Below are 23,957 nucleotides of genomic sequence, written 5' to 3'. Positions count from 1 at the left end.
TAGGTTTTCCATTCACTGTATGAATGCTTGCTTGGACCACCTTGAAAACCGAGGCATATTTCGCAAGAGGTTTTATCTAGAAATGATAAATATGAATACTAAAAAAAAAAGGTTTATAGTGTAGAAAGACCCTGGGAGCTCTGTATTTGGTTGTGTTTATTCACTTTGTTTTGTCAAATTGTTTTCAGGCATTTTCTTAATTTGCATGTGTGTTAAGCTTTCAGGGACACCCAATTAATCAGACTTTTTGGATATCAAAGGCAAATACAACATACTATAATGATCAGTCTATAGATAATTTGCATGTATTTTGAGAGTGAAGCAGCTTAGTTCATTCAATGAATTTCAGAATAAAAGGAAGAATGTTAAAGGTTGGCTTTGTTGTTTTCATGTAAAGACACTGGAAGCATCATCATCATCACCATGTTGCTGCAGTTGTTGCATCCTGTGAATGTGTTAGCAACGCTGCTGAAAAGGCCAAATATACAAACTATACAAATGTGAGAAAATGTTAAAGTCTGTGCAGTAATAATGGCAGAACCTCTGTAACATTCGACCTCTTGAATTGATTGAAGTGGGAGTGAATCAAACCCTCATCCTGGCACCCCATGAGGGTTGAGTGAGAGTCGCAGGGTTTCCCCGGGCTGAGTGCAGGGCCTGAAGCTCCATCAAAGGGTACAGCGTGTTAAGGAAAGTCTTCCGCCTCAGCGACATCACAGGACATCACTGCCGTGACTCAGGGCTCGCCATGGATAACCCTCAGCTGGCTAAAGCCAGCCCCCAGCTGAGTCTGCACCCGGCCCTAATACCCCCATATTGTAACCCAGCTTTTGTACCCTCAGAGGAAAGAGAGAGGGGGGTGCTGGTTTCCAAAAGAGGTGTGGAGCAGAGAGGGATTGAAGCAGACAGAGAGCGAGAGTAAAGGGGAGAGAGAGTGGGAGAGAGGTGCTGAAATTGAGGAGTATGAATGGGAACAGATTGGGTAATTATAGTGCGGTGCCTGCCCTCTGTGGCGAAGAGTTAGGAGGAAATGTGAAAATGGCCGACAACAAAATGGCCTCAAAAGAGCCTAAATCGGCTCCCAGGACTGAGGTGGCCAATTGAGCCCCTGTGAACGAGGAGACATGGCCCCTCAATTAGATATGAGTGAGGCTTCTTAATTGATAACAAACAGAGCAGCACAAGATTAAACAGACGAGGAGGGAGAGGAGGCAGTACAGTGAAATGATGGAGAGGCGCGTGAGTGACAGAGCACAAGGGAAGGGAGAGGGTGAACAAGACGCAAAAAGACGAAAGGGAAGCAAAACTCACAACAACAAGGAGAGAGAAAGAGAGAGCGGGATGACAGACAGAACAGAACAATATGAACATTTGATGTTGGGGCACTTTATTCCAGCTTAGCCCCTCATAATGCTGTCTGAATCTGAGGAAAGAGACCCAGTGAAAGACGAGTGAACAAATGCGAAACGATAGAGAGACAACTGAGAGCTGGAAAGAGAGAGAAAGGGAGAGAGGAGTATCAACCCGACTAAGAAGGGATAACAATAATACTGCATATAAAACCATCAGATATTACACCTCTTATTCCCCAACGCTCAAACGCGACACTAATCTTATTTATATAAGAGCTTTAGGGGTTGCAGCGAGCCAGCTAACCGCACCGATAAAGAGGGGCGTTTTAGTGGGCCATATTTGGGGAGTAGAGGGGAGGGAGGTGGTGGATGCTAAGAGCCCGATATTGCCTGATATTTGGGTTACCTCCAAATAAATGAGGGATTAGGTTAACTGGCACACAGCAGCGCTTACAGCACATTAACTGACGGGCTCGTGTCTGTATGTTTGCAGTGTGACGTGTTGGCTTTGGACTCAGGATCGATGAGAATGAGCATACACAAAGTGCACTGCACTTTTTTAGGCGAGCATGTGTGCACAAAAGCTTATTATGGAGCGATAACAGCATATAAACTCAGTGCCCTATGGATGTGTGGCCGTTTGCAGAGACTGCAAAATAATTCAGATAATAATAATCAGATATTTGTAGATTTTTAATTCTTCTGTAATTTTCAGTGCATTTTTAGTGCCTTTCCTTATTGCCTCAAACTTTACAGTTTATTCTTATAAATCAATGCCTATTTGTGACATCAAACTAACAACCAAATATGAATGTATTCTTATTTGTTGCCCACCTTTTTCAACTTTTAATAAAAGCAAATCAAGTGGGTGGACATGGACAACACATCACTTAAAAAGCAATGGGTTATTGGTATATTTACAGTACACACATATTCCACTCATACATTCAAATTGCAGCGTTACACGTAAAGGTCAGTTTGATCATGTGGTTTATTTCTTGTAATGCCTGGCATTTGATAGCTCTGTGAATTCCAGTGATGCACCTGTGAGCCCGGAGTCAAAATGATGATGGTCACTTATACACGTCTGAAATCTCAACATGCAGGGATTAGTGAATGAGTACGGGCACAGCTTTTGCTCTTTGATTCATGGGGGTGGCATTAAATCCTGATGATTACCTCTGAAGCAGACACACTGGAAAATATCTACCTGGACCTAGTCGGCTATCCCTGGTGATAAACACACACAAATAGCTGTGAGTCCTACAAGTTCTAACTAAATAATAAACTAAATTTTGAGCTCACGTGGCTGCTGAAATGTTTAAGGACACAGTTATCATTTAACGGCTGCCAACGAATATTCAGTTAAATAGTAAGAAGAAGCCTGGACAAAATTCCACCCACCCAATTCTACCAAAGATCGTCCAGTCGCGACATATTTAAAGATGTTAAATATGCAAAAATGAAACAGAGAGAACAATGACAGAGGCTCACATACAAACTATGATACATAAGTATTCATAGTGCAGTGTGACTGCTAATCCTGAAGATCAGTAAAGTTTAATTACAACTTTCCTATCAGACTGGTGATTAGTAACCACGTTTTCTGAAAGAGACCTGAAAAACATACTATATCTACTTTTCTCTAGGTGTCACGCACTTCCTAATTCCTTCAGCCACCTATCGAAGGTTGGATGTGTCTCAGACTTCCAGGACTGCAGCAGAATTTTTCTTGCTAACAGTGGTAATAATGAAATGGCCTGAGCCTCACAACGATCATTCCCACTGCTTAAATCATCAAGCCTGAACACTGCTGCAAAAGCGGAAAGGAAAAATAGAGTTTGGTGAAAAATTCAAATAGGTGACCCCAAAAAGTCTGCACACAGAATAAACCGATAGGATAGGCTTCCTTGCTCTGTTGATATAGATATACTATCGAGTTACTATGATGGTTTTCCAAGCATTTTTCCTACACTTCATCAGTAATCTCAGTAACAGTTCTACTTGCCAATCTGCAGAGACTTTGTTTGTTTTTTATTACAACATATTAATTGGTTGTCGAATGGTTGTGATCAGATAGCCACACAACATCCATCCATTCACTAATGTGACCAGACTGGAAAAGCATTGGCACTTTTCTAGTCTCACTTACCTCTCAAAGCAGTTTATGCTACTAATCACACATTCATACAGTGCTGTATTCTCCACTGCTCATCCACAACCGGCTTAGAATCACCACTCATCCAAACATACATGTCTCTGGAGGAAAAAATGCACAAACGCTATACACTGCCTGGAATCAAACCAGGAACCTTTTTGCTATGAGGTGATAGTTTATTGTGTGAGCCTATGCACAGTCAAAACTTACACCTTCAGCACACCAAACTCAATATTACCAAACAGCACATTTGCCAAGGTGCTGAAGAGGAAGAGATTTCCTTTCAGTTTTCAAACAGATCTACATGTAAATTGTTTTTTGGAAATCTTATCAATGATGTGAAAAGATGCCTTTTCACCTTTTACTTTTTAACCAAATTAGTTTTTGCTGGGTGGTGCAAACACATGCACACAAAAACATATTAACAACCTGACATAAAGTTTAATCCTCTGTACATGAGCGTATCCGTTTCACATTTGTTTTCTGACACATCTGCTATCCAGGAGTCTTGTGTTTGACTTCTATCTGATAGGCCTTAAGGACTTTAATTGTGCTAATTGCTTATCTAAGCAACAACAATGAGCTTACTGCCAAAGATGTGCTATTCCTCCTCCACCTACAGCACTGCCAAGCCTGGCATCAGATAGGAGAGGAAGATAGAGGGTGAACCGAAAACATGCAGCTCGCCTTACTGCTTGTGTATCTAACAAGAAAAAGTACAAGCCCTCACTGGGGAACAAAAGAGCCGGCATCAGATTTCGGCTATCACACAATTTGATTTAATTAACAAGCTACATCAAGAGCCAAAAAAAAACCCAGGAAGAGAAGAAGAAGAAAAAGGGGAGGTGGTGGAGGGAAAGAAAACTTGACTTGGCTGACAAATGACCTAATTGGTTACATTATCGACTCATTATCAAAGGCTAATTAGGGAGCTACTAAACAGCATCAATTATTTTTAAAAAATGCAAACGACTCAGTAACCCCCACTACCAACTCTTCATACACCCCACCAACCTCCACCACCACCACCAATTCCTCCTCCCCCTCAATTTAACCCGACACAAGTGTTTCATTTTAACAAAAGGTTTCTTCTTTTGGGGAAAAAAGGCTTGGAGGGCCTCTATTGTTAGCTGGGAAACAATGGGGCAAGAGGGGACGGGGGTCTGATGATAGAGGGGGTGTATCATGCTGAGCATTTCTAGAAGAGGTGAGCATGTTATCTGTGTGCATGTGTGTGCTCTTTACCAAGTCGACGGTGCGTTATTGAGTTCTATGGGCGAGTTTGGTAGTTAAAAAGAGTTTGGCGAAGGTGGGGGTTGCCCTCATTAACCTCCTCCACCTCGACTCGATCAGCAAACCAGCGGGTTAAAGCAACAACACAACCTAATTAGACAGAAGGACAGAGCGAGGGGTGAAATGTCAACGTCCTCCTTCTCTCTCTCTTCTCTCTTTCGCTCTTTGTGCACAATGAGGTGCTGCTCTCTTGGTCGCTGAGGCAAAAAAGTGCTTGAAAAAGGTTGTTGTGACTGAGCCTGAACTTTGTTACAGATCCAGCATGACAAGGACTTGCAATTATCTGTTAAATTTGGTGAGAATTCCCATAATGGGCCACCACAAAGGGATCCGCAGATGCTTAGTAATTCGGTCTCTGAAATTTGTTTGTAAAAGAAAAAGAAAAAAGGAGAGTAAAATAGGGCAGTCAAATGATGTTCAAGAGCTCAGAAAGATGTCACCTGTCCATAGAAACAGCTCTCTCACATACATCACTTTTATATTTACATATATATGTTAGAGATGCATTTATCTCCATGCGTAGATTTTTTACATTTACTTTTCTCAAACAAGAAGTGAGTGACCTGGCTCCACAACCATACCCATGAAATCTCGCCCAGTCCCGAGAGCCAGTGGACACAACGGTGCCGGATAAAAATCACACCAGCTTCACACAATCTGGCTTCAAGGTCACGTTCTGTTTGCTGCTGTGATCCAAATCCTCTCTGTGAGGGAAATCGCTTTTTTTTTTTTAAAGAAAAAAGAAAAAGCCTCATTTTACCAGTTAGTAATACACTAATCACAATTTCGTGATTTAACTAGATCTTCTTGTCTGTTTAGGGGCAACATTACTCAAAAAAGGTGTGTGGACTTTTACCTGAGATGAAGCTTATTTAGGAAGGCTTCTCTATCACTGTCAGAGCCACATTGTTTATTGTGTCCCATATCTTTTCAAATACATGACAAATTATAGTCGCTAAAAATGGGAGCTATAATCTTGATGTTTTTAAGAAAATATGGCAGACAAAGAAGAATTTAGAGCAATGACAGAGGTATGTTTTACAATCATGTTTTGCAATCACATTAGTGCTTCTGACTAAAGATACAAGTTATCATGTCTGCATCGAATCATTTAAAAAAAAAAAGATGACAGAAGAAGATTGTGAAAGTACATGAAGCTATATGGAAAATATGGCAGAGGCTTTCTGGACTGATTTTCTTGACCTCTACTTTGCTGACAGTACAGGCCGCCTTCCGCTCGGGCTGATTTGTCCTGTAACTGACTCCACCCATCGAAGCTAGTTCATACCCTTCACTGAAATGTATTATGATTACAGCTTTCTCTCCCCTCTCACTCATCTGGACACAGTTTCATCTCCCCCTTCCATCATTTTTGTGTTACATTTATCATTTAGTTTTCCATCTACACCACAGCCTCCTCCCCTCCCCTCTCTGCCCCCCTCTTTCCTTTGCACTCTTTCAAGGTTCACAGGCTCGACTCCACCTTTTCAATTCGGCTTCCCAGCAGCACTACTTAGTGGGGAGGGAATTGGAACCAGTGCTATCAGTGTGATTGAGGGACCAAGAGGAGTGTGTGTATGTGTGTAAGAGGGTCTGTATTAATGTCTGGGGTGTTGGTGAAGCATGGAGCAAAAGGGGCCCCATGAAAAAGGGGGTCAAACACATAGGAGCATTTCAGCGTGGAGTGGAAGAAAGAACGAGTTAGAGCGAAGATGAGAGGAGAGGAAAAGGCTGAGCTGAGGCCGTGGAGGTTGTGAAAAGATAGAGGCCCATACTGAGATCACACCTGCTCTCTGACACGCAACACACACACACTTGTATGGGTTACAAGTCATGTGCAAATGAAAGTAACAAGGGTGCAACAGTGAATGAGCAATTATAATAGGTTTTATACCAGTGGAAGAGCTGCAGAGAAGCTCCCTATAGCGCATGAGTCAACATCTAACCCTCAGGAGTCCATCTAGAGCAGATACACCAAACATGTTTTATTTCACTAACATAATCTAGAGTAAACATGTTAAGAAGACCTGATGAAAAGGTTCATGTACACAGATTCCAGATTTTTTTAAGAGAAAAAAGGCATAAAGGTAAGCTTAAACAAACAGTTATCAGAGCTCACAACTTTTTTACTGTAATATTATAAGTGATTATGAGAAAGAATTTCCAAATATTCACTGGTATCCGTTCATCTATTTTTATGAGTTGGGTTCCTTGCACTTTAACACTTTCTTCAACAGACAAAAAAGAAAAGATTCAGAGTTTTCATCATTCAAACCTGACTGCTGAAAATGAATACATTATAAAAGGTGCCCAAGAAAGACAAGACTTAGTATAAAGTATAACAATAGTCTACAGACATGTGTCATACTTAATGTCATAAAGCAGGTATTTCGAAACAAATACAGGTATTGATGAATGAAGAAAAATGGCGGTAAGCATGTTACACGTCATGACAGATTCAGTCCATGCAGTGGTAATTTGGACTAAAATTGCAAGAAAGGGATCTTTTAAACATGTGTGGTACATGCTATGCCATTCTATTTTCACTGGCATATTTTAAATATCATTTAATTTAAAAGCCAATGGCATATAAATTTGAAATTTATACTCTAGCTCAAAGGTTTCTAAATTTCAGAGATATTATATGTGTACCGTAGTTTGTTAATCCCTGTTAGCCAGAAGCTTGTGGTTCAGATTCTGCTAAACACTCAATTTCACACAGTTCTTTCTACTTTTGGTTCTGCATGATGTCAGACAGGAGGGATATCCTTATATGGTCGTCTCAGATGCACAGCTTTGACTGCAAGCAACCCACTTGTTGGGTAAATAGTCTGTTTGTGAGCAGCATTCACTTTAAAGTAAGTTGGCTTGACAGGAAGATGGTCTCAAAAGAGCTATATAACTGATCAGCAGCACCAAATCCCATAAATATGGATGATTTTAAACCTTGAATCATTGGCTATTTTCATTAGTTCATTTGTTAAATTAGTTGATAATTAATGTCCATGGAATTACATATTTTATTTAAGAAAAAAAAGGCTTCCTCGTGGATTCTGTTTTGATGTCAACAACCCTTTTTGTGACTCTTTTCCCCCTCAAGAAAGCACATAAAAGGAAATTTTCTTTCTACTCACCATGAATAAATCTCTGGCTTCTAAATCTACAGCGAGGAGGAAGGCCTTCTCGAAACACTGGTGCCTGCAGAGAAAAAAGGAGACAGTGAAAAAGAAAGACAACACCCTGAACATGAAAGCAAAACAATCATCAATCTAAAAATACATGCTTTGAATGAAAATGCATAGTTAAATAAGTCTAAGGTACATTTACGTGCTTGCTTTGGTCTGCATGTAGACACACGCCTCAATACAGACATGCACATGCACCTCTGCATTCAACACTGTCAATAATTGAACTGAGAATAGCGAGCTCTTTTCCTATTATCCAGAATTAAAGCTGGGAGAGAGAGCTGTATCTCCCAGTACAAAACACCTCAACTTTCCCCGGCTACAGCCGACATGAAACAAACAAACACAAGCGGAGAGAGGAGGTGCGGGAAGGAGGGGGGGCGGGGGGCGCCTTCCTTCATTTGATGTTGATGGAGAGAAAAAGAATGCAGGTAGGTGATAAGAGAGGAGAGGACGAGGGATGCCAAACAACGCTCCAGCTCGGCTACAGAGGAGGAAAAAGAAAGAGAGGGAGAGGGAGCGGGGGGTAATTGCGGGATGGAGAGCAGTGAGCAGCAGTGTGTGGGAACAACAGGGTCTATTTCAGTCAAACAGGCGTTTCAAAAGGCTCTCATGGCAGAAGGGAAAATGAAACAACAGTCTAAACAGGTGCATGCGTGCTGCTTTGCCTTATGAATGACTCAAAGCTGCATCAGTATGTGTGTGCAATGAAATTCAAAAGCTATTTCTGTTTTAGAATTTTTAATAGCAATAAAGAGAAGGAAATAAGCAGTGTTAAATTGTTTCTGAAAGAGGTTTTTGGATATTATTTCTTATTCTGATTCTCCACCCTGTGCTGATAAACTGCACTAAATGTTCCAGTAATCCCTTGAAAATAGTCTGTGCATGTATTTGTCTGTGCAAAGTCTTCAGAGATCTGGAACCTGATTGAGGAATGTACTCTTAATGCTTTTACTTTTTAGATGTCTACATTTTTTTTTTTTATTTCAGGAGAGCTATACAAAACACAGTCCTTGACCCCTTGAGGACATGCACAAAGTAAATTTCTCCCTCAGTCCATTTAATTAAGACCACAGCAACAGCACAGAGTGAGTGGTGTTACCTGAGGAGGTGGTGAAAAAAGCGCCGGGCGTACTTGCTGATTGGCTCCCTGTACTCCAGTATTACTGTATCAGAGAGAGGCACAGGTGGGGCATAAAACACACCCAGAGCTGCTTCTAGCTGGGCTACAGACAGATCAGAAACACACACAAAATTAGGAAATGCATGTGATGTTTGCATGGAAATTAGCTAAGAATGTTTAAGGATGTGTGTTTCTAAAGCTAACAATGTAAAATTTGTTGCTCTTCTGCACAAAAATGAGATTTTTATACTTTTTTATTTTATAAGAGACAGTGCCAAATCAAAGGCTCACTGACTAAAAGCCAACTAAAAGCAAAAGTTAACAACTAAATGAAAGGAAACTAAGATTTGAAAGAAAAACATCCAAAATATATCAAATATATCAAATATATCTAAGCATTCATAAGGTTTAGTCCATGGAGGTGCTAAATACAGCAAAATGTAGACGAAATGAAAGGTAAATAAAAAATAAAAATCTTCAAGCACTGAAAGTCGACAGGTTAGGTTAGACTCATGAAATTTGAAAAGCAGCGATTTCGATTTGATAAGCATCACCAGGAAATGTAAAACCGATCAAAGCCACCTTCTCTCTCTGGGTTCAGCTCCATCCTCAGCAGGTGGTTAGTGACTGAGCTCAGGCCTCGGTACATCTCATCCCCCATGGTGCTCCAGTCCATGGCCTCTAGTATGCCCAGTGCCTCTCTGACTTGACCACAACGTAGCCTCTGCAGCAGCAGCTCCCCTGGACCCATCTGTCCCCCCGTGAGAGCTCCTGTCATATTGAGGAAAGGTTTGTAAGAAATAATAATAATGTGGTTAAGAAAAGACGAAGAAAAGATTTTTATGAAATAATCCAGTTTTGATCTAGATGGGCATTGAATTAAGGGAAAACCCAGCAGACACAATAGGTTTCACATACATGGTTTGAGCCTAGTCCCATACTAAAACAAAAATTCAGACAAAACTACCACTGAAAAAAGATTTAAACACTAGGGCAAAGATTTATGCATATCTGGGAAACTGAGGTTTAATCAGGTGCTGCTACATAGCACACAATTGATTCTCCAAGTCTCTCGGAGAATCAATTGGAAAGGAAGATGTTTTTTTCAAAAGATTTTCCTCATTTGGCGTTATGGTGATGGTGTCTAACAAAATGGTACAAAATGTCCTGTAGGTCATTGTGAAGACCACACTAAATGATTCACATCATTTTCAGCAACTCCTTTATGCCCTAATGGATCCTGGGAAATAGAAGATAGATGTGTTTTATTGCATTCATTCAGAACAACTTTTAAGGATCTGCATTAAGAAACCAACAGAAATAGGAATAATTTATTCAGTATTTCTATCTTTTGCTTCATTTTTATACCTTTTTGTTTCGTTTCTATATTTATATTTTTTCTAAGATTTTGATGATAGAGCAGTATGTGATTATTGATCTTTTCCTTTCCATCTATACCCTTAACAGTTTATCCAATTTAGGGTAGCGCGGGTGCTGGAGGCCTATCCCAGCTCATGAATACCAGTCCACCACAGTATTGAATGATACAGTATATTTTCATCTTTCTGTGCTACAAAGAGGGAAAATTCTCTTTAGGCTTTAACAGTTGGTGTGATAATGATTCTGTGACCGTGCAGAATAACCTGGAGGAGTTACTTAAGTTAAGTGAGTGTCCAGTGGATCAGTTCTGACTCTGAGGCAGCACTAGATTTGTTAGACCAGCATCGACTCGTCAATCAATTAGAGAGGAAGTGTGTTCAAGCCTTCATGTGTACTTTGTGTCCATCAGTTTCTGTGTGCAAATTCAAAATAAAAGCAAGCTTCTCATCCTTTAACACTGAGCAGAGTGCATGTTAGCATATGTTCAAATAACTTGCCTACATGTTATTGAAATATTTAGCTCTTTAACAGAATGGAAACCTTTTCAGGGTGTAACCAGCCTCTTATGGGGTGTGTCTGTGTGCTACTGCAAACGATATTGTAACATAGAGTGACCTTTACCCTAAGATCATTTGAGGACTGCTCTGATGGACTGTACCTTCTGATCAGTGATGACTGACTGTGCTTTTGTTTGTGCAGACAAGGAACATGTTGAATAATGGAAGAATGGCATTTTGTACCCTTAACCGCAGCAGAGGTGTCTCACTCTGTTTCTTAAAGTTCAAAGCACATATACAGGTGAAGGTGTTGAATGCCAGGGGTAATTATGCTCTATTGTCACTTAATCACGAAGGTACATAATGCAGCAGATGGAGGACTCCCTGGCTCATTCTGATTTGCGTGAGACGAGTTGGTACAGGACCATGTTCTGACAGTAGTTTCACCTCACTTCTGAACTAGCCTTTTTCACATGCATGCAACATTTAACACTCTGCTGTATATGTATTAAAGTGTATATATTTACCAAAATTTCTGGACATGGCTAGTGGCATAATAGGTGATCACTGACAGCAGTACTGTCAATGGGCCATGCTGCAGGCAGGCAAGAAAAACTCACTACTGATTCTAGTCTAATTAGTATCTGTAGGGCGGGGGGGTGGTATGAGCAATTAAAATGACAAGCTGGCAATTAGCAAACCACCAAATCCCCTAAAGAGTGGGCTAATGTGGCTAATACATCAGCTAAGTTGCTTGTGTGTGATTTTTGGGTACTGTATGTGTTTAACTACATGTATGAGTCCAGGAGTTGGGCGCTGACATCTGCTCTAAGCTGACACAGACAATGGATCACACCTGTCCACACTGACTTATTTGACTGTGCACAAACAACACTGAGCAGGACAAGATCAGCACCAGCATGGAGAAACACAGAACGTAGCATAAACATGACTAAAAATATGAAAGACCTTGGTCTAAAACATAAAAAACCAAAACGTGTTAACTTGGAACTATTATGTCACATAAACTCATTAGCTACTGAACTTCACATTAGCACAATAATCTAAATCATCCAATCATATGGCCTCAAGTCAATTAATTTAGGCATTAGGAAGATTTGAAAAAAAGTTGCCTGGTCTGTTGAGTCTAGATTTCTATTGCAATATTTAGATGGTAGGGTCACACTGGCTTGAGTCAAACGTCAGTTTGATGTTGTTGGTGGTGTAAAGGTGTGGGGGGATATTTCCTTGGCAGACTTTGGCTCCTTAGTACCAATCTAGGGGTTTCACCCAGGCACAGTATTAGGCAAATGTGGATATTATTTTTAGAAGTGAGTATTAAGTAAAGCTACTGGAGTACCTACTCAAGTTAGTACTTCTGGCCACAGATGGCTCCATCCTCATTAATCAATGCTGGGTACTGGCAGTAGGAGTGCACTGGCTTATGAGTGGGCTTGTGTTTCATCTCTGGTTTGGTGTCAGTTGAATATAATAACCACCACACTGTGGAAACACATGCAGAACTGAGGACAATGGGACCCATATAAAACGTCTATGATAGGCTATGCTTCAAGTTTTAATCAGTTTTAAGATCAACTTTTTGTCTCCAAAAACAAGTCAAAGAGCCCATTCTCTCTGGGAAGACAATGATGAAGTAGCTTTTGGTCACACACATGAAACGTGCCACAAATCCTTGAGCAACAAATACAAAAACAAAAGGAAAAAATCTAGCATGTGAAGTAATGTATCTGGTTCCTCTCACACCTCTGCACAGGTGGCTAATAACGGTGTGCAGTGGGTAAATCACTGGAAACGAGTGGGGATTTCTGATGTTGCGATCAAACATGTAATTTTGACAGACCATAAACCCATCTTAGAAATGATGGATAACTCTGCTCACTAATTTTGACAAACAATATATGCCAGGCTAGATGAGTATGAACCCTGCTCGCGCAGCAGATCAACAAACTCACTTCCAAGTTACCTTGATGACCTAGTGAATTTTTTTATTGCCAATGAAAGAAGCATTAGCTTGGGTTCATTCTCCACACACAGTTACATCATTGTCCTTTAATATTTCCCTGTTTTCCCATCTGTACAAAAAAAAAGAAATTGCTATTTTTTTCTTGGGTGCTGTGCAGCACATTCCCCAGTCTGCCCCTCCACAGCCTGTACCAGTGCAGGCCCAGCCATGGCCAACGTGTGCCCAGATGAGATAACTCGGTGCAGGCAGGGGGGTGGGGGTGGGAGGGGGCACCAGGGAGAGCTGCCTCCTATGGAAAAGAGAGAACTTGGAGCTTGGCCAAGTCTTTCTTCCTAACCGCCTCACGACTCACTCCTTCTGTCATGTAGCGGGCCTTATGAAACAAGTCAATACAGAGAAGAAGCAAACAAATGAGTTGGAGTGAAAGTCTGTGTGTGTGTGTGTGTGTGTGTGTGTGTGTGTGTGTGTGTGTGTGTGTGTGTGTGTGTGTGTGTACGAACAGAAGCACAGAAATAGAAGAATACACACATGTGTGAAGGGGGGGAGAATTATCATGGAGAAAAGACGTGCAGTGACTTTCTTCATCAAATACTTGGCAGACGATCAGAGGAGCGGAAGCTATTGTTGGAAGGCACCCTCCTCTTTCCCTGTGCACACAGGCAAACACAGTCAAACACACACACACCCCTCAAACACACATTTCAAATGCACACTTCTACTACCTTCCTCCCTCCACCCTCACTCTCCTGCTTTCAAACTTCGGTAGAGAGTTGCGTGCCACTGTCACATCTTCTTTCCAAAGTCACAATTAAAGATGCTGAATACGTGAGTGTGCTTCGGAGGGTGAGGTGGCTGCTTCGTAAAAATTTTGATTGGCAAACTTTATCTGGGGACCCCGAGGGACTTTGCAGCCACTGTAAACGATTTATCGGAAAAATGCATCCCAGAATGCTCCTCGGGGGCTCGTGCCCCGGGGCGATTATTGAATGACCTCTGAGAGCGTGACTCCCGCTAACCTTCCCGCCTGTCAACAAATTAACTTCCTTCAGGAGTGGAAAGGTACTGGGACGACCAGCTTGACAGCACTATTCACACAGGCGGGTTCAGACACAGCTTCAGATCCAAAACAGAGCAAGAGTGTCTGAAGGGAGGAAGGCACCTTCATTAGGAAAGGGAGTGAAGTGTTTTCTACTTGGAACTGTGTAATGTAAAATTTCAACAAATGTGAGGGAACTTATTCTTGGCAGAAGGAGTAAGAAATACAAAGAACTCAAAACAGGAAAACAGGTAAAACAGGAAAAATGGATCTCATTATCCATCTGTTTTATGTTTATTCCAAGTGGCAACCTCCACGGCTGAAAAGCAGGTCAAATGTCAAAAACTGCAATTGCCTGAGTGACCACTTGAGGCTAACTTGCAAAAAAAAAAAAAAAAAAAAAAGTTAATCTCCATGAATTAGAAGTTAAAATATTGAACTTTACAAAGTTCAGAAAAGGTTTTGTAGTCCTTACAGCACACTTGTTGAGGCCTCAGTTGCAAGACTATAAGAACAGTTTGCAGCACATTGGCAACCTTGGCCAGGGCAAAATGTGCATTCCTCAACTGGTTACTGGAGAGCATTGGGTGAAATTAACTGCAAGGAGAAACAGGGTGTTGTACCAGGAATCTCCCTGTGATTGCTTTTGCTATGGTCAACCGTACCTTGAATGGAAGTCTCCGGGCTTGTCTGCAAATACTCAAACTCACACTATGTTTGCTTTCAAAATGAAAGTTGTGCTTTACCCCTGCAACCATATAAAAAGTGCAACTTCTACTTTGAAGGCAAACAGTCTCCATTTCCAGGTTGCGTTGCACTCTTCAGTTCCATGACAGCTGAACATAGCTTTGTTGCCAGCTGTTTGCAGGCAAGTTGGCATCTTCTATGCAATCTATAGGTGACTACAGCAACTTACTACTCACCAGCTGATCAGGGAACCCACTTTTCTCCCTAGCAACCAGTGATTACCACGAGGGTCATTAACCAGTTTCTAGGCCTCCAAAACGGAGGCCTTAAACTTTAGACTTAGGTTTACGGTCAGTAGCATGGCCACTTCGAGGAGGTTGAACCTTACAAGATGCCTCCTCTAATCAGTTTTTCTGGTGTTGGTTTGTTTTGGAGCATTTGTATAGCAATTATCTGAAGCTTATGTCTTTTTGTGCCATTAATTGTCCTAACATCCAAGAAGAATTTTAGTGCATGAGATTCTGCTATTTAATTTATGTGTTAAGTTAGCACGAGTTAGCCAATATCCATGGTTTGTAGATTTATCAAACAGTCTCAGCACACTAGCAATATGCATCTTTTATATAGCCCTTGTTTTTTTCCTATACAAGATTGTGGTGATTGACAATAACAAAACATTCCTCATAATTTCAGAAGACCATTTTTTGTCCAATGTTATTTTACCTACCTAGTCTAAATCTCAAAGCTGCCAGTGGTCCACCATGAAAAGAAAGTGCGAGCATATCTGTCCCCTCTGGGCCTCCATCCAAGCCAGTCGCCCATTGCAGTCCTGCCAGGCCTCCAGAACAGCGCAGGTGCTGAGCTAGTCTTAACGTGGGAGCTGAAGCTACCTCCTCTGATACGAGCGCCATATTTACAGGTGCCAAGCCCACATCAAAGCACATCAGCTCCTCCTGTCCTCCCCCTACCATGACAACAGCCCCAGCAGGGTGCCAGGCGAGGAGGGTGGCCGGCACGGGGCATGAGGCTAGGAAAGAGATCCCGCGTCGTTGGTCGTACAGGACTAAGGAGGAATCACTTAAGCCAAGAAGCAGAGTGGTCTCAGAGGGGTGACGCGAGCAGGAGACTGGGTGAGATGACAGCGGGATTCGGGTGACTGAAAGGCGGTGCAGGCGTCCTCGTGCACATTCATACACACAGGTATCAGCCCAGGACTCCTCTCTGAATCCCTGAGGCCCTGCAGGTAACTCCACTGTTAGGACCTGGTAGGGCTGGAGCAGGCTGAAGCGGCAGTCCAGAGGGTTGCCTTCAGTGTGGACTGAGCTTAGGACCTGAAGGAGAAAAAAGTTAGAGAGGACAAGGGAACAGCTTCAGAAATAATGGCATGAAGAGAAATTTCGAAGTTGAAGAAAAATGATCTTGTAATCTTGTTTTGCACGGCTATATCCTGGCATGTAATGTTTCCACAGGAAATTGAAGCATGTGTGAAGGATCGTGGTACGCCTGTCTACAGACATCCCCGGTGGAGGCTTCACAGTTTGGTCTGGCAAATTCCTTTCTGAGATGGAATCTATATATGAAAATTAAGTACACATATTCACAGAGGATGATTTGTAATAATAATTTGCTTGACCCAAGATGCCTCATTTGCTGTTCAAACTTTCTGTTTACAAGAGGGAGCCAATCAGAAGACAACTGGATTTAAATCAGCACATTTCAGACCGGACATGAACTGTAGGGGGCCACCAAGGCCCAATATGAGGAGAGGATTATTTTAAACAGTGAATCAAGCACAGCTACTGTAATAAAGGGCAAGAAGAGCAATGTGGAGTTTGAAATCAACATAGTCCTCCTTCCTGATACAGGCATGCCAGCATGCTGAAACAAGATTTGAAGGATGATGTCTTCTCTCAGTGTCGAGGAACAAAAACATTACTGTAAACTTTAGGGGAAGAGGACTGCATCTACTGTAGATCAAGTGTATTTTAAAAAATGTTTTTATTAGTCTGTATTCATCATCAAAGATCTTTTAATTTCTGTTGCTGTTTTAACATGCTCTTCAACTTGAAACCTGTTTTGTGCTGCAACTGTTATTGAACTAACCTGTTTTGGAATAAAACGGCAGAGACAAAGACAGAACACGTGAGAGAAAGACAGAAATGAGTCATGCCGTGGCAGCAGCCCCAAACCCCCTGGAGATGGAAGAAATGGAGCCTTCCATATTGCTCATAAACACCCAGCTGTCAATCAAGACAGCTAATGATAAGAGCTCTATTTTAACTCAAGGTCAACAACATCTTCTCCCTAAGCATGCCATGGCTTGGCACATAATGATAAACAACCTCCTCTGTTTACCTGTGTGAGGAGCCAAGAGCTCAGCAATAGACATGGCAAATGACAAGAAAAGGAGCCCTTTTCACTGGATACATGAAGAAATCTTGAATTTTTTTGACCAGTGGTCAAATGCAAAATGTAGATTATTTCTGCCTGGCCTACAACCAGTTTGCGTGGGTACAATGGTCCTGCTATGCAAACAAGCACTGACATTGAGGGAGACAGGCCGTGTCACGGGTGGTAGTGTCGATAAACACCCACAAGAAACCTGGAACAGTACGTGGATGACAGGAGAACACAGGCTGTACTAAACATCAGTCCAACAGTTACACAGTCACTAAAAGAGCTTTTTAGGAAGGATTTCACCTTACCAAAGCCTCTATCAGAGCCCTGCATTGACCGTGGCAGCTTTGGCTAAATGAGCCCATTTCTTTTCGCCGTGTAGACAGAAAGAAGGATCGGCTGCCTGCCTGCCTTCCTTTCCTTTTGCAAAGCTGCTCGGCCCAGTTTTTTGGCAGGCATTGCCAAAAAGGGACTTAGAGGGAGGAAGGCAGGTTTTTTTTGCCTGCCCATGGTCTACAGCAGGAGAGAAGCAGATGACTGTCCTCCTGAAAGCTTTTTTTCCTCCCTATAATCCCCCAGAGCTAGCTCCTGCTGCACCCCAGGGGGTGGGTGCTGCGTGTGAATGTGTGTGTTTATTTGAAGCAGCAGGGTAGAGGGGCTCAATTCATGTAAAAGGTGGTGTATCCTGGGGCTGGTGCAGTTCTCTGGATAGCTTAATTTCTGCAAAGTGACACATGCGTGAAAATAAACTAGCACACAAATGCATAGCAGGTGAGGGTCCATCGTATTCACCCTACAGAACACTGGACTCATAAGACCTACCTCAGTGCCAAAAACCGTGACACCCCCCACCCTTCAACTACATCTCATCCTTTCAGCTTTTCATCGCATGCCCGGCTTGCTAGTGCCCGCTGCCTGCTGTGAGCCTGCATGCCACCATGGCACCATCGGGGGGCTGAGGTGCAGCTGACTCAGCTCCGTTTCACCTGACAGATGACCCTCCAAGAACAGGGATCAGAGGGCAGAGGCAGCTAAAGTTCTGAGCCAACAAATAAATACTACATGGGCGGATTCAACCTGCAGCAGCCACTATTTACATTTTTAAAAATGTACAATGTGCACAAAAAACATGTATGACGTGAGAAAATAACAGCATGTTCAACCCAAGTTGGGATATTCATAACACAGCTGATGATAATTGCTTTATTACACTCTCAGCCCCTCTATAAATATTTCTGACCAACATTATTCACAGTTTAAATATTAAACCAGCTTTAGCACCATTGCACATAATATTCATCATCTAATCCTGCTCTGTGGCACATTTAATTCAGAATTGGTATCAAGAAAGTAAAAGAAAAAGATTAAAGTCACTAGAAAAGTGGATTATGGAAGTCAGAATCCAGGCTACTGAACTGACTAGTGTTTCAATAGAGACAGTGGCTGTGAAAAGTCCCTGAGTCTATCAATCCATGAGGCTGCAGGTCATAATCCCATAACCCCCCCTCACCAATGAAAATATTTAAGTTATTTAAGACAGCAGTCCCCAACCTTTTTTGCACCATGGACCAGTTTATGTCCGACAATATTTTCCATGCACTGCCCTTTAAGGTGTTGCGGATAAATACAACAAAATAAAACCAGTAATTGTACCAAAAAAAAAGAAGATTTATTTATAACACACGGGAAAAGACCCAGGGAAACCGAGTTAGCGATTAAAACGATAAAAAAAAATAACACTAAAAACCGTTAGAAACCCTGAAAACCATGAATTTCACTCCCAAGCCTCAACTCTCGTGGCCCAGTACCAAATGACTCACAGACTGGTACCAGTCCGTGGCCCGGGGGTTGGGGACTGCTGTTTTAAGAAGTTCAAAAACACAAAGATCAAGAAGAAGTGGCAATCCTGAACAGTTGACTGCTGAAGTGAGCAGATGATGGCTCCGTTAAACTGTAGGAGGTGATTAGCTGCCGCAGTGTGAGCCCACTAGGGGAATAGTGGGCTCACAAAGATGCTCTGACTTTAGGTTTATCACACAATCACGCTCTCTCTATTTGAGTGGTCTCATCCATTTTCCCCAATCTTAATGTGATGCATATGCTACGACCTCAAACCAGTTGGACACCTCAAGGAGATTTTTGACTGATTTGTTGAGAGTGCATTATTGGTACATTCATCAAAACATTAAGGGGGTAGCATCTCTTGGAAGAGTGGTCTTCCATCCCTCCAGTACTGTGTTTGGTTATATATCTGTCACTCTTTTGTATTTCATATAGTTACAATGAATATTCTCATGGAGTGCCGTCATTTCACCATTTCACTTTTTTATGCATTGACCTGTGTATTTAAATATGTTGTATTTACTGGCCTTAAGTATAATAGTGCCTCAAATATTTTAGTGGATGCATTTGATAGTGCTAAAAGCGACATTCAGTGCCAGAAGCACCCACACTCCTACAGCCAGTGTAGTTGCATTGTAACTCCAGGTAATCTTTAAGTCGAAGGTACGCCTCATATTCCATCATCTGGACTGAGCAAAGTCAAGCAAAATGTCCCTGAAGGCAACACAACTGATTAGGAGATTTAAGAAAATTCAAGACTTGCAGGGTTATGGAGGTTTCTGCCTTTCAGGGCCAAAATATAATCTTGAAATGCTAACATTACTCTAAAGACCAGAAAGGAAGAAAGACAAACGATAAAACTGTTGACCTGCAGTTGGCTGTGTGATCTCTACAATAAGATGTAGGTGATGTGTTACTCTTTAGATTTTAAACAGACTTAGCATAGCACAGTAAATATTTACAAATCACTGGGACTTCATCATTTACAAAGCCAAATCTTTTTCACCTCTTTTAACAAGCTGCCCTTAAACAACAATCGACCTGTAAAAAAGGTGTAGAGATGTGTCGTAATGTGTCCAGAAAAGCAAAGCTTTGTTTGCCTGTGAACTCTTCAGAGTATATTGTGGCATGTGAATGTACAGCATTCCCTGAATCTGGGAGCATAAAATAAAAAATGATGAATCAGGTCAAGAATGAGAGTGAGCAAGTGAGTGAACAGATGTGCAAACGAGAGACAGAGAAAAGGGGATGCAGACAGAAATATGTAGAAAAGATGATGAGAAAGAGTGGAAATGGAAAAGAATAAAGAGAGGAGAAAGATGCAAAGAGAGCAGAGACAAGGAGAGAGGGAGACAGACACAGAGAGAGAAAGAAAGACTTCTAGTAAGTAGCTTTCTCCTGGTTATTGGTTTCAGTGACTGGTCAAAACTATTCTTCTCCATTCTTCTCCTCTCTCTCTCTCACCGGCACCTTTTTTCCCCCTCCATGGCGTGAAAGATAAAGCGGACGGGCCCAACTGTGTGGCTGGCCCTTGTTCACAGCAGTGGCCTTTTGAAGCCAATTTTCCAGCTCACGGAGCAGAGAAAGACAGGGAGAGACGGATAGAGAGAGACGGAGGGACTTGGAGGAGAGTCGAGGGATGAGGGGTGTTTGGGGAGGCGGAGGGGGGATAGCTGGGTGGGACTGGGGAAGTTTTAGGTATGTGATTTGGGGTTAGAGTTGAAGTACTGATGTGAGAAAATGCACAGGCACAGCGGGATTACGAACCAAAATATTCCTCATACCTTCCCCGGCTGAAAATAACGGAGGGAATATCGTTCACTGGACGCAAAACTGTACCAGCAGTGCTCCCAGTGTGATGTTTAAAAAGCAGCGGAGCTTGGGGGTAAATCGACACTTTGGATTCAGCACCAGACCCTTTCATGGTACAAATTATTTTGCAGTGCATTTCTGAAACGTGCTTTAATTCTTCATATTAAGACTGCAGCTTTTAATTTTTAAGGAGCAAGTCTTGCCAGCAATCTTGCTTCAAAAGCACCCTTACTCTTCATCACAGTGTTCTTGAAGTGAAGAATAAATAAAATATAGATTAGAAATTATTTAATTTCTATGAATTTTTTTTTTTTGCTCTACTCTTAAGTCAAAAAATAATTAAAAGACAGCACAAATCAACAAACAAATGCAGATCAAACAACTACAGACTGTTTGGTGACAGATAACAGGATAGACATACAGTTAAAAAAAAAGTGTTTGGAAATAATCGGGGAAAAAAAGCAAAAGCAAACAAAACATTCATCTCACTTCATTTAAGATTATTCAATTCCAGGAAATGGCTGATTTATGTGTTTGTTTGGAGGGGGAGGGTGTATAAAGTATGAAGGAAGGATCATTAAAAATGTTAACTGGCTCCTGCATAAAAACCAACTGTGTATGTTTTCCTCTCTTTACCCCCCCACGTTCCGTGGCTCCACTTATCAGCATGAGGAGGGAGGAGGTGGTGAGGGGGGTATACGAATTAAGACCACATAGGGAAAGAAATCAGACTTTTTTAAATGCCGAGACTGGCTAGAAAATTGGCTTAGTGCGGCAGATAGCGAACTGAACAAAAGGAACATATATATGAGCTTGAAGTGATTGAAGTAGCTGGCGTCGCCCGATGTGTGCCCAGCATTTGATTCCCGCTACGGCTCTTACATAAACTGCTCGCTTAATTTCACACCGCGCATCTGAAAAATGACAACAAACGCTTTCATTAGAGAGCGATGGCGCAGCCCCATGAAGAGACTTTAATGTTCTTGAAGCGAGGAGGAAGGAAGGAGGAGAAGGATGAGAGGGGGGGGGGGGGGGGGGGGGGGGGGGGGTGTTGAAGGAGACACAGACTAAACTAGGTGAAGGAGTGTGATAAATGTGGCGAGCATTCCAAAAACAAGAAGAAAAACCAGCAAACAGCATCTGCTTTGATTATTTCAATATTCATGTACACCCCCCCCCCACACACACACACACACACACACACCTCCAATTCCTCCCTCTTTCTCTGCTGCGTGAATTTGTTTTCCTAGCGTGCGATTGGTAACGCTCATTTTTCCTCCTTCTCCCTTCTCTCTTTGGTGTGGCGAATATTTTGCATATGCTTACTGAGGTACACGTACCGGGGTTAGAGTTAAGCCCGGTTTGGTAATTTGGGATCTTTCATCTGCTTTCGGCACGAGGCCAATCCTACACTGACACAGAATCGGGTCATGGGTAGGGTTTTTGCCACAGGGCACGAGGATGTGCGTTTCAGCCTGTGCGTGAATGTGTGGGCGTTCTCCTTCACGCTGTACCACAGCTTAGCTCTCTTGCTTTTTTCATATGGTGATGCATGAAGGTGCAACACAGAGGTACCACCCTTGAGGTGACTAACACACCATCCCCAATCCCATCCAGAATAACACAGGTCTCTCCTCAAATTCAGCAGCTTTGTTGCCCCTTTTTCCCTCGCTGGTGTCTGGTGAGTGTGTCTGCAAGCTTCCCTGTGTGTGAAACTACAAAAATATATGGGATGACTTTGTGTTACTGATACTGAGAGCTTCAAATAAAGACTGAAAAGTATTTTATAAGTATTTACTATATTTCATTATGTGTTCATGTTACTAAAATTCAACTTAGCCTTCCTCTAAAAATTCCTAGTTCAATAATGAGAGCATCCATCCTTGCCAAATCATCAGCTACCATTATACAAAATCTACTGTGAACACTTAGGAAGTATGAGGATTTCTGTACTGATTAATTAATCTTCATCTCAGTCATGAACAGATGGACTTAATAATCAATCACACTTTAGGCTTTAAGAAAACATGAATGTCTTTGCAACTTATTTCAAAGCTACTTGTAGTCAGGTAATTTAACTAAGAAGTTAACGTAAAAGACATATGTGGTTTGTAGAGGTGAACAGATTCTTTTATAGAGAGATTCTAGGTGCAGCTAATCGGTGGCAGGGTGGGGGTCTCAGGATCACATCTCCGATTTGGTTCTGTTGGCTATGTCGACTGATGACTTCCAGCTTAAACCCGATCGGTTTGCTGGTGGTGAAGTGGCGGGGATGACAATTAGCACCTCAAGTCTGAAGCGAGGGAAGGCTGTAGGTGCTCACTGCAGTTTGGGAGCAGTTGTTGCTTCAAGTGGAGGACATTAAGCATCTATTCCTAAGTGGGGGAAGAGTATTGAGGTTTTGCAGACACATGACCACTAACCATGTGATCTTAATTTGTCCACCATTTTGGGCATGTGACAATCATGGTAGGGTCAAATGACTAAGCTCCTAATCACACAGGCCTAGAAACTGGTCAGTGACCCTCTGGCAACCACTGATGATTAGGGAAAAATGTGTACTCCTCAGCCAGTCAGGAAAAATCTCCTTGCAATTTCTTTGGTTGCTATTGCTGCATTTGCCTGTGGTTTGCATGGAAGACTCTGCTTTGTCTACAACCACTTGTATTGTCTTGGCATTGCAAACATTTGTTGGTTTGCATCGCCCTTTCCAAGAAGTCAGCAAATGTTTGCACATATGTAGGTATCCAAAGCAAAGCAAAGCACAGGAAGCCGCTGCAATCTGTTAGCGACCAAAGCAATAAAAACAATGTTTTTCTCAGCACCGTTTGCAACAGCCAGCAACCTCCAGGAAGCACTCGCCAACCAGTTGTGCGATATACATGTCACGCTCATGACCAGTGATTGTATCAGACCCAATATGTTGGACAACTATAGCAAGACTCTATAGCAGGAGACTGAAATATGGATTGTCTGCAGCAGTGTGGCTGCTGCACCAATCTATTGCAGTGAAGAGAGCTGAGAGAGAAGGTGAAAGTGTAGATTTTCTGGTTGTTCCCACCCTAACATAGGGTCATGTGCTGTGGGCAGTGACTGAAAGATGAGACAGCATATAAAAGCACACACAGCTTTAGATATAGCATCAGGAGCTTGTTCTGTCAGGAGGAACTCAGAATAAAACTGTGACTCCAGGTCAGAAGAAACCAGCTAA

General features: G+C 42.1%; 1 protein-coding gene across 6 annotated transcripts in view; it reads right to left on the bottom strand.

Moving 5' to 3' along the window:
* wdpcp (WD repeat containing planar cell polarity effector) overlaps positions 1-23,957 on the bottom strand; it is an 83,894-nt gene that overhangs the window by 15,356 nt on the left and 44,581 nt on the right. For all 6 annotated transcript variants that reach the window (XM_082556798.1, XM_082556800.1, XM_082556799.1 and 3 more), the window contains exons 10-13: positions 15,423-16,026; positions 9,694-9,882; positions 9,091-9,214; positions 7,938-8,001 (exon numbers count right to left, since the gene is read on the bottom strand). In XM_082556798.1, the coding sequence (XP_082412924.1) occupies positions 7,938-8,001; positions 9,091-9,214; positions 9,694-9,882; positions 15,423-16,026 (981 nt within the window). The remainder of the gene's footprint in view (positions 1-7,937; positions 8,002-9,090; positions 9,215-9,693; positions 9,883-15,422; positions 16,027-23,957) is intronic.

The sequence above is a fragment of the Aulonocara stuartgranti genome (assembly GCF_965226115.1).
Source record: "Aulonocara stuartgranti genome assembly, chromosome: 13".
NCBI classification, from domain to species: domain Eukaryota; kingdom Metazoa; phylum Chordata; class Actinopteri; order Cichliformes; family Cichlidae; genus Aulonocara; species Aulonocara stuartgranti.
Note: the sequence above shows the minus strand (reverse complement) of the source record. Positions and strands in the feature narration are given on the sequence as shown.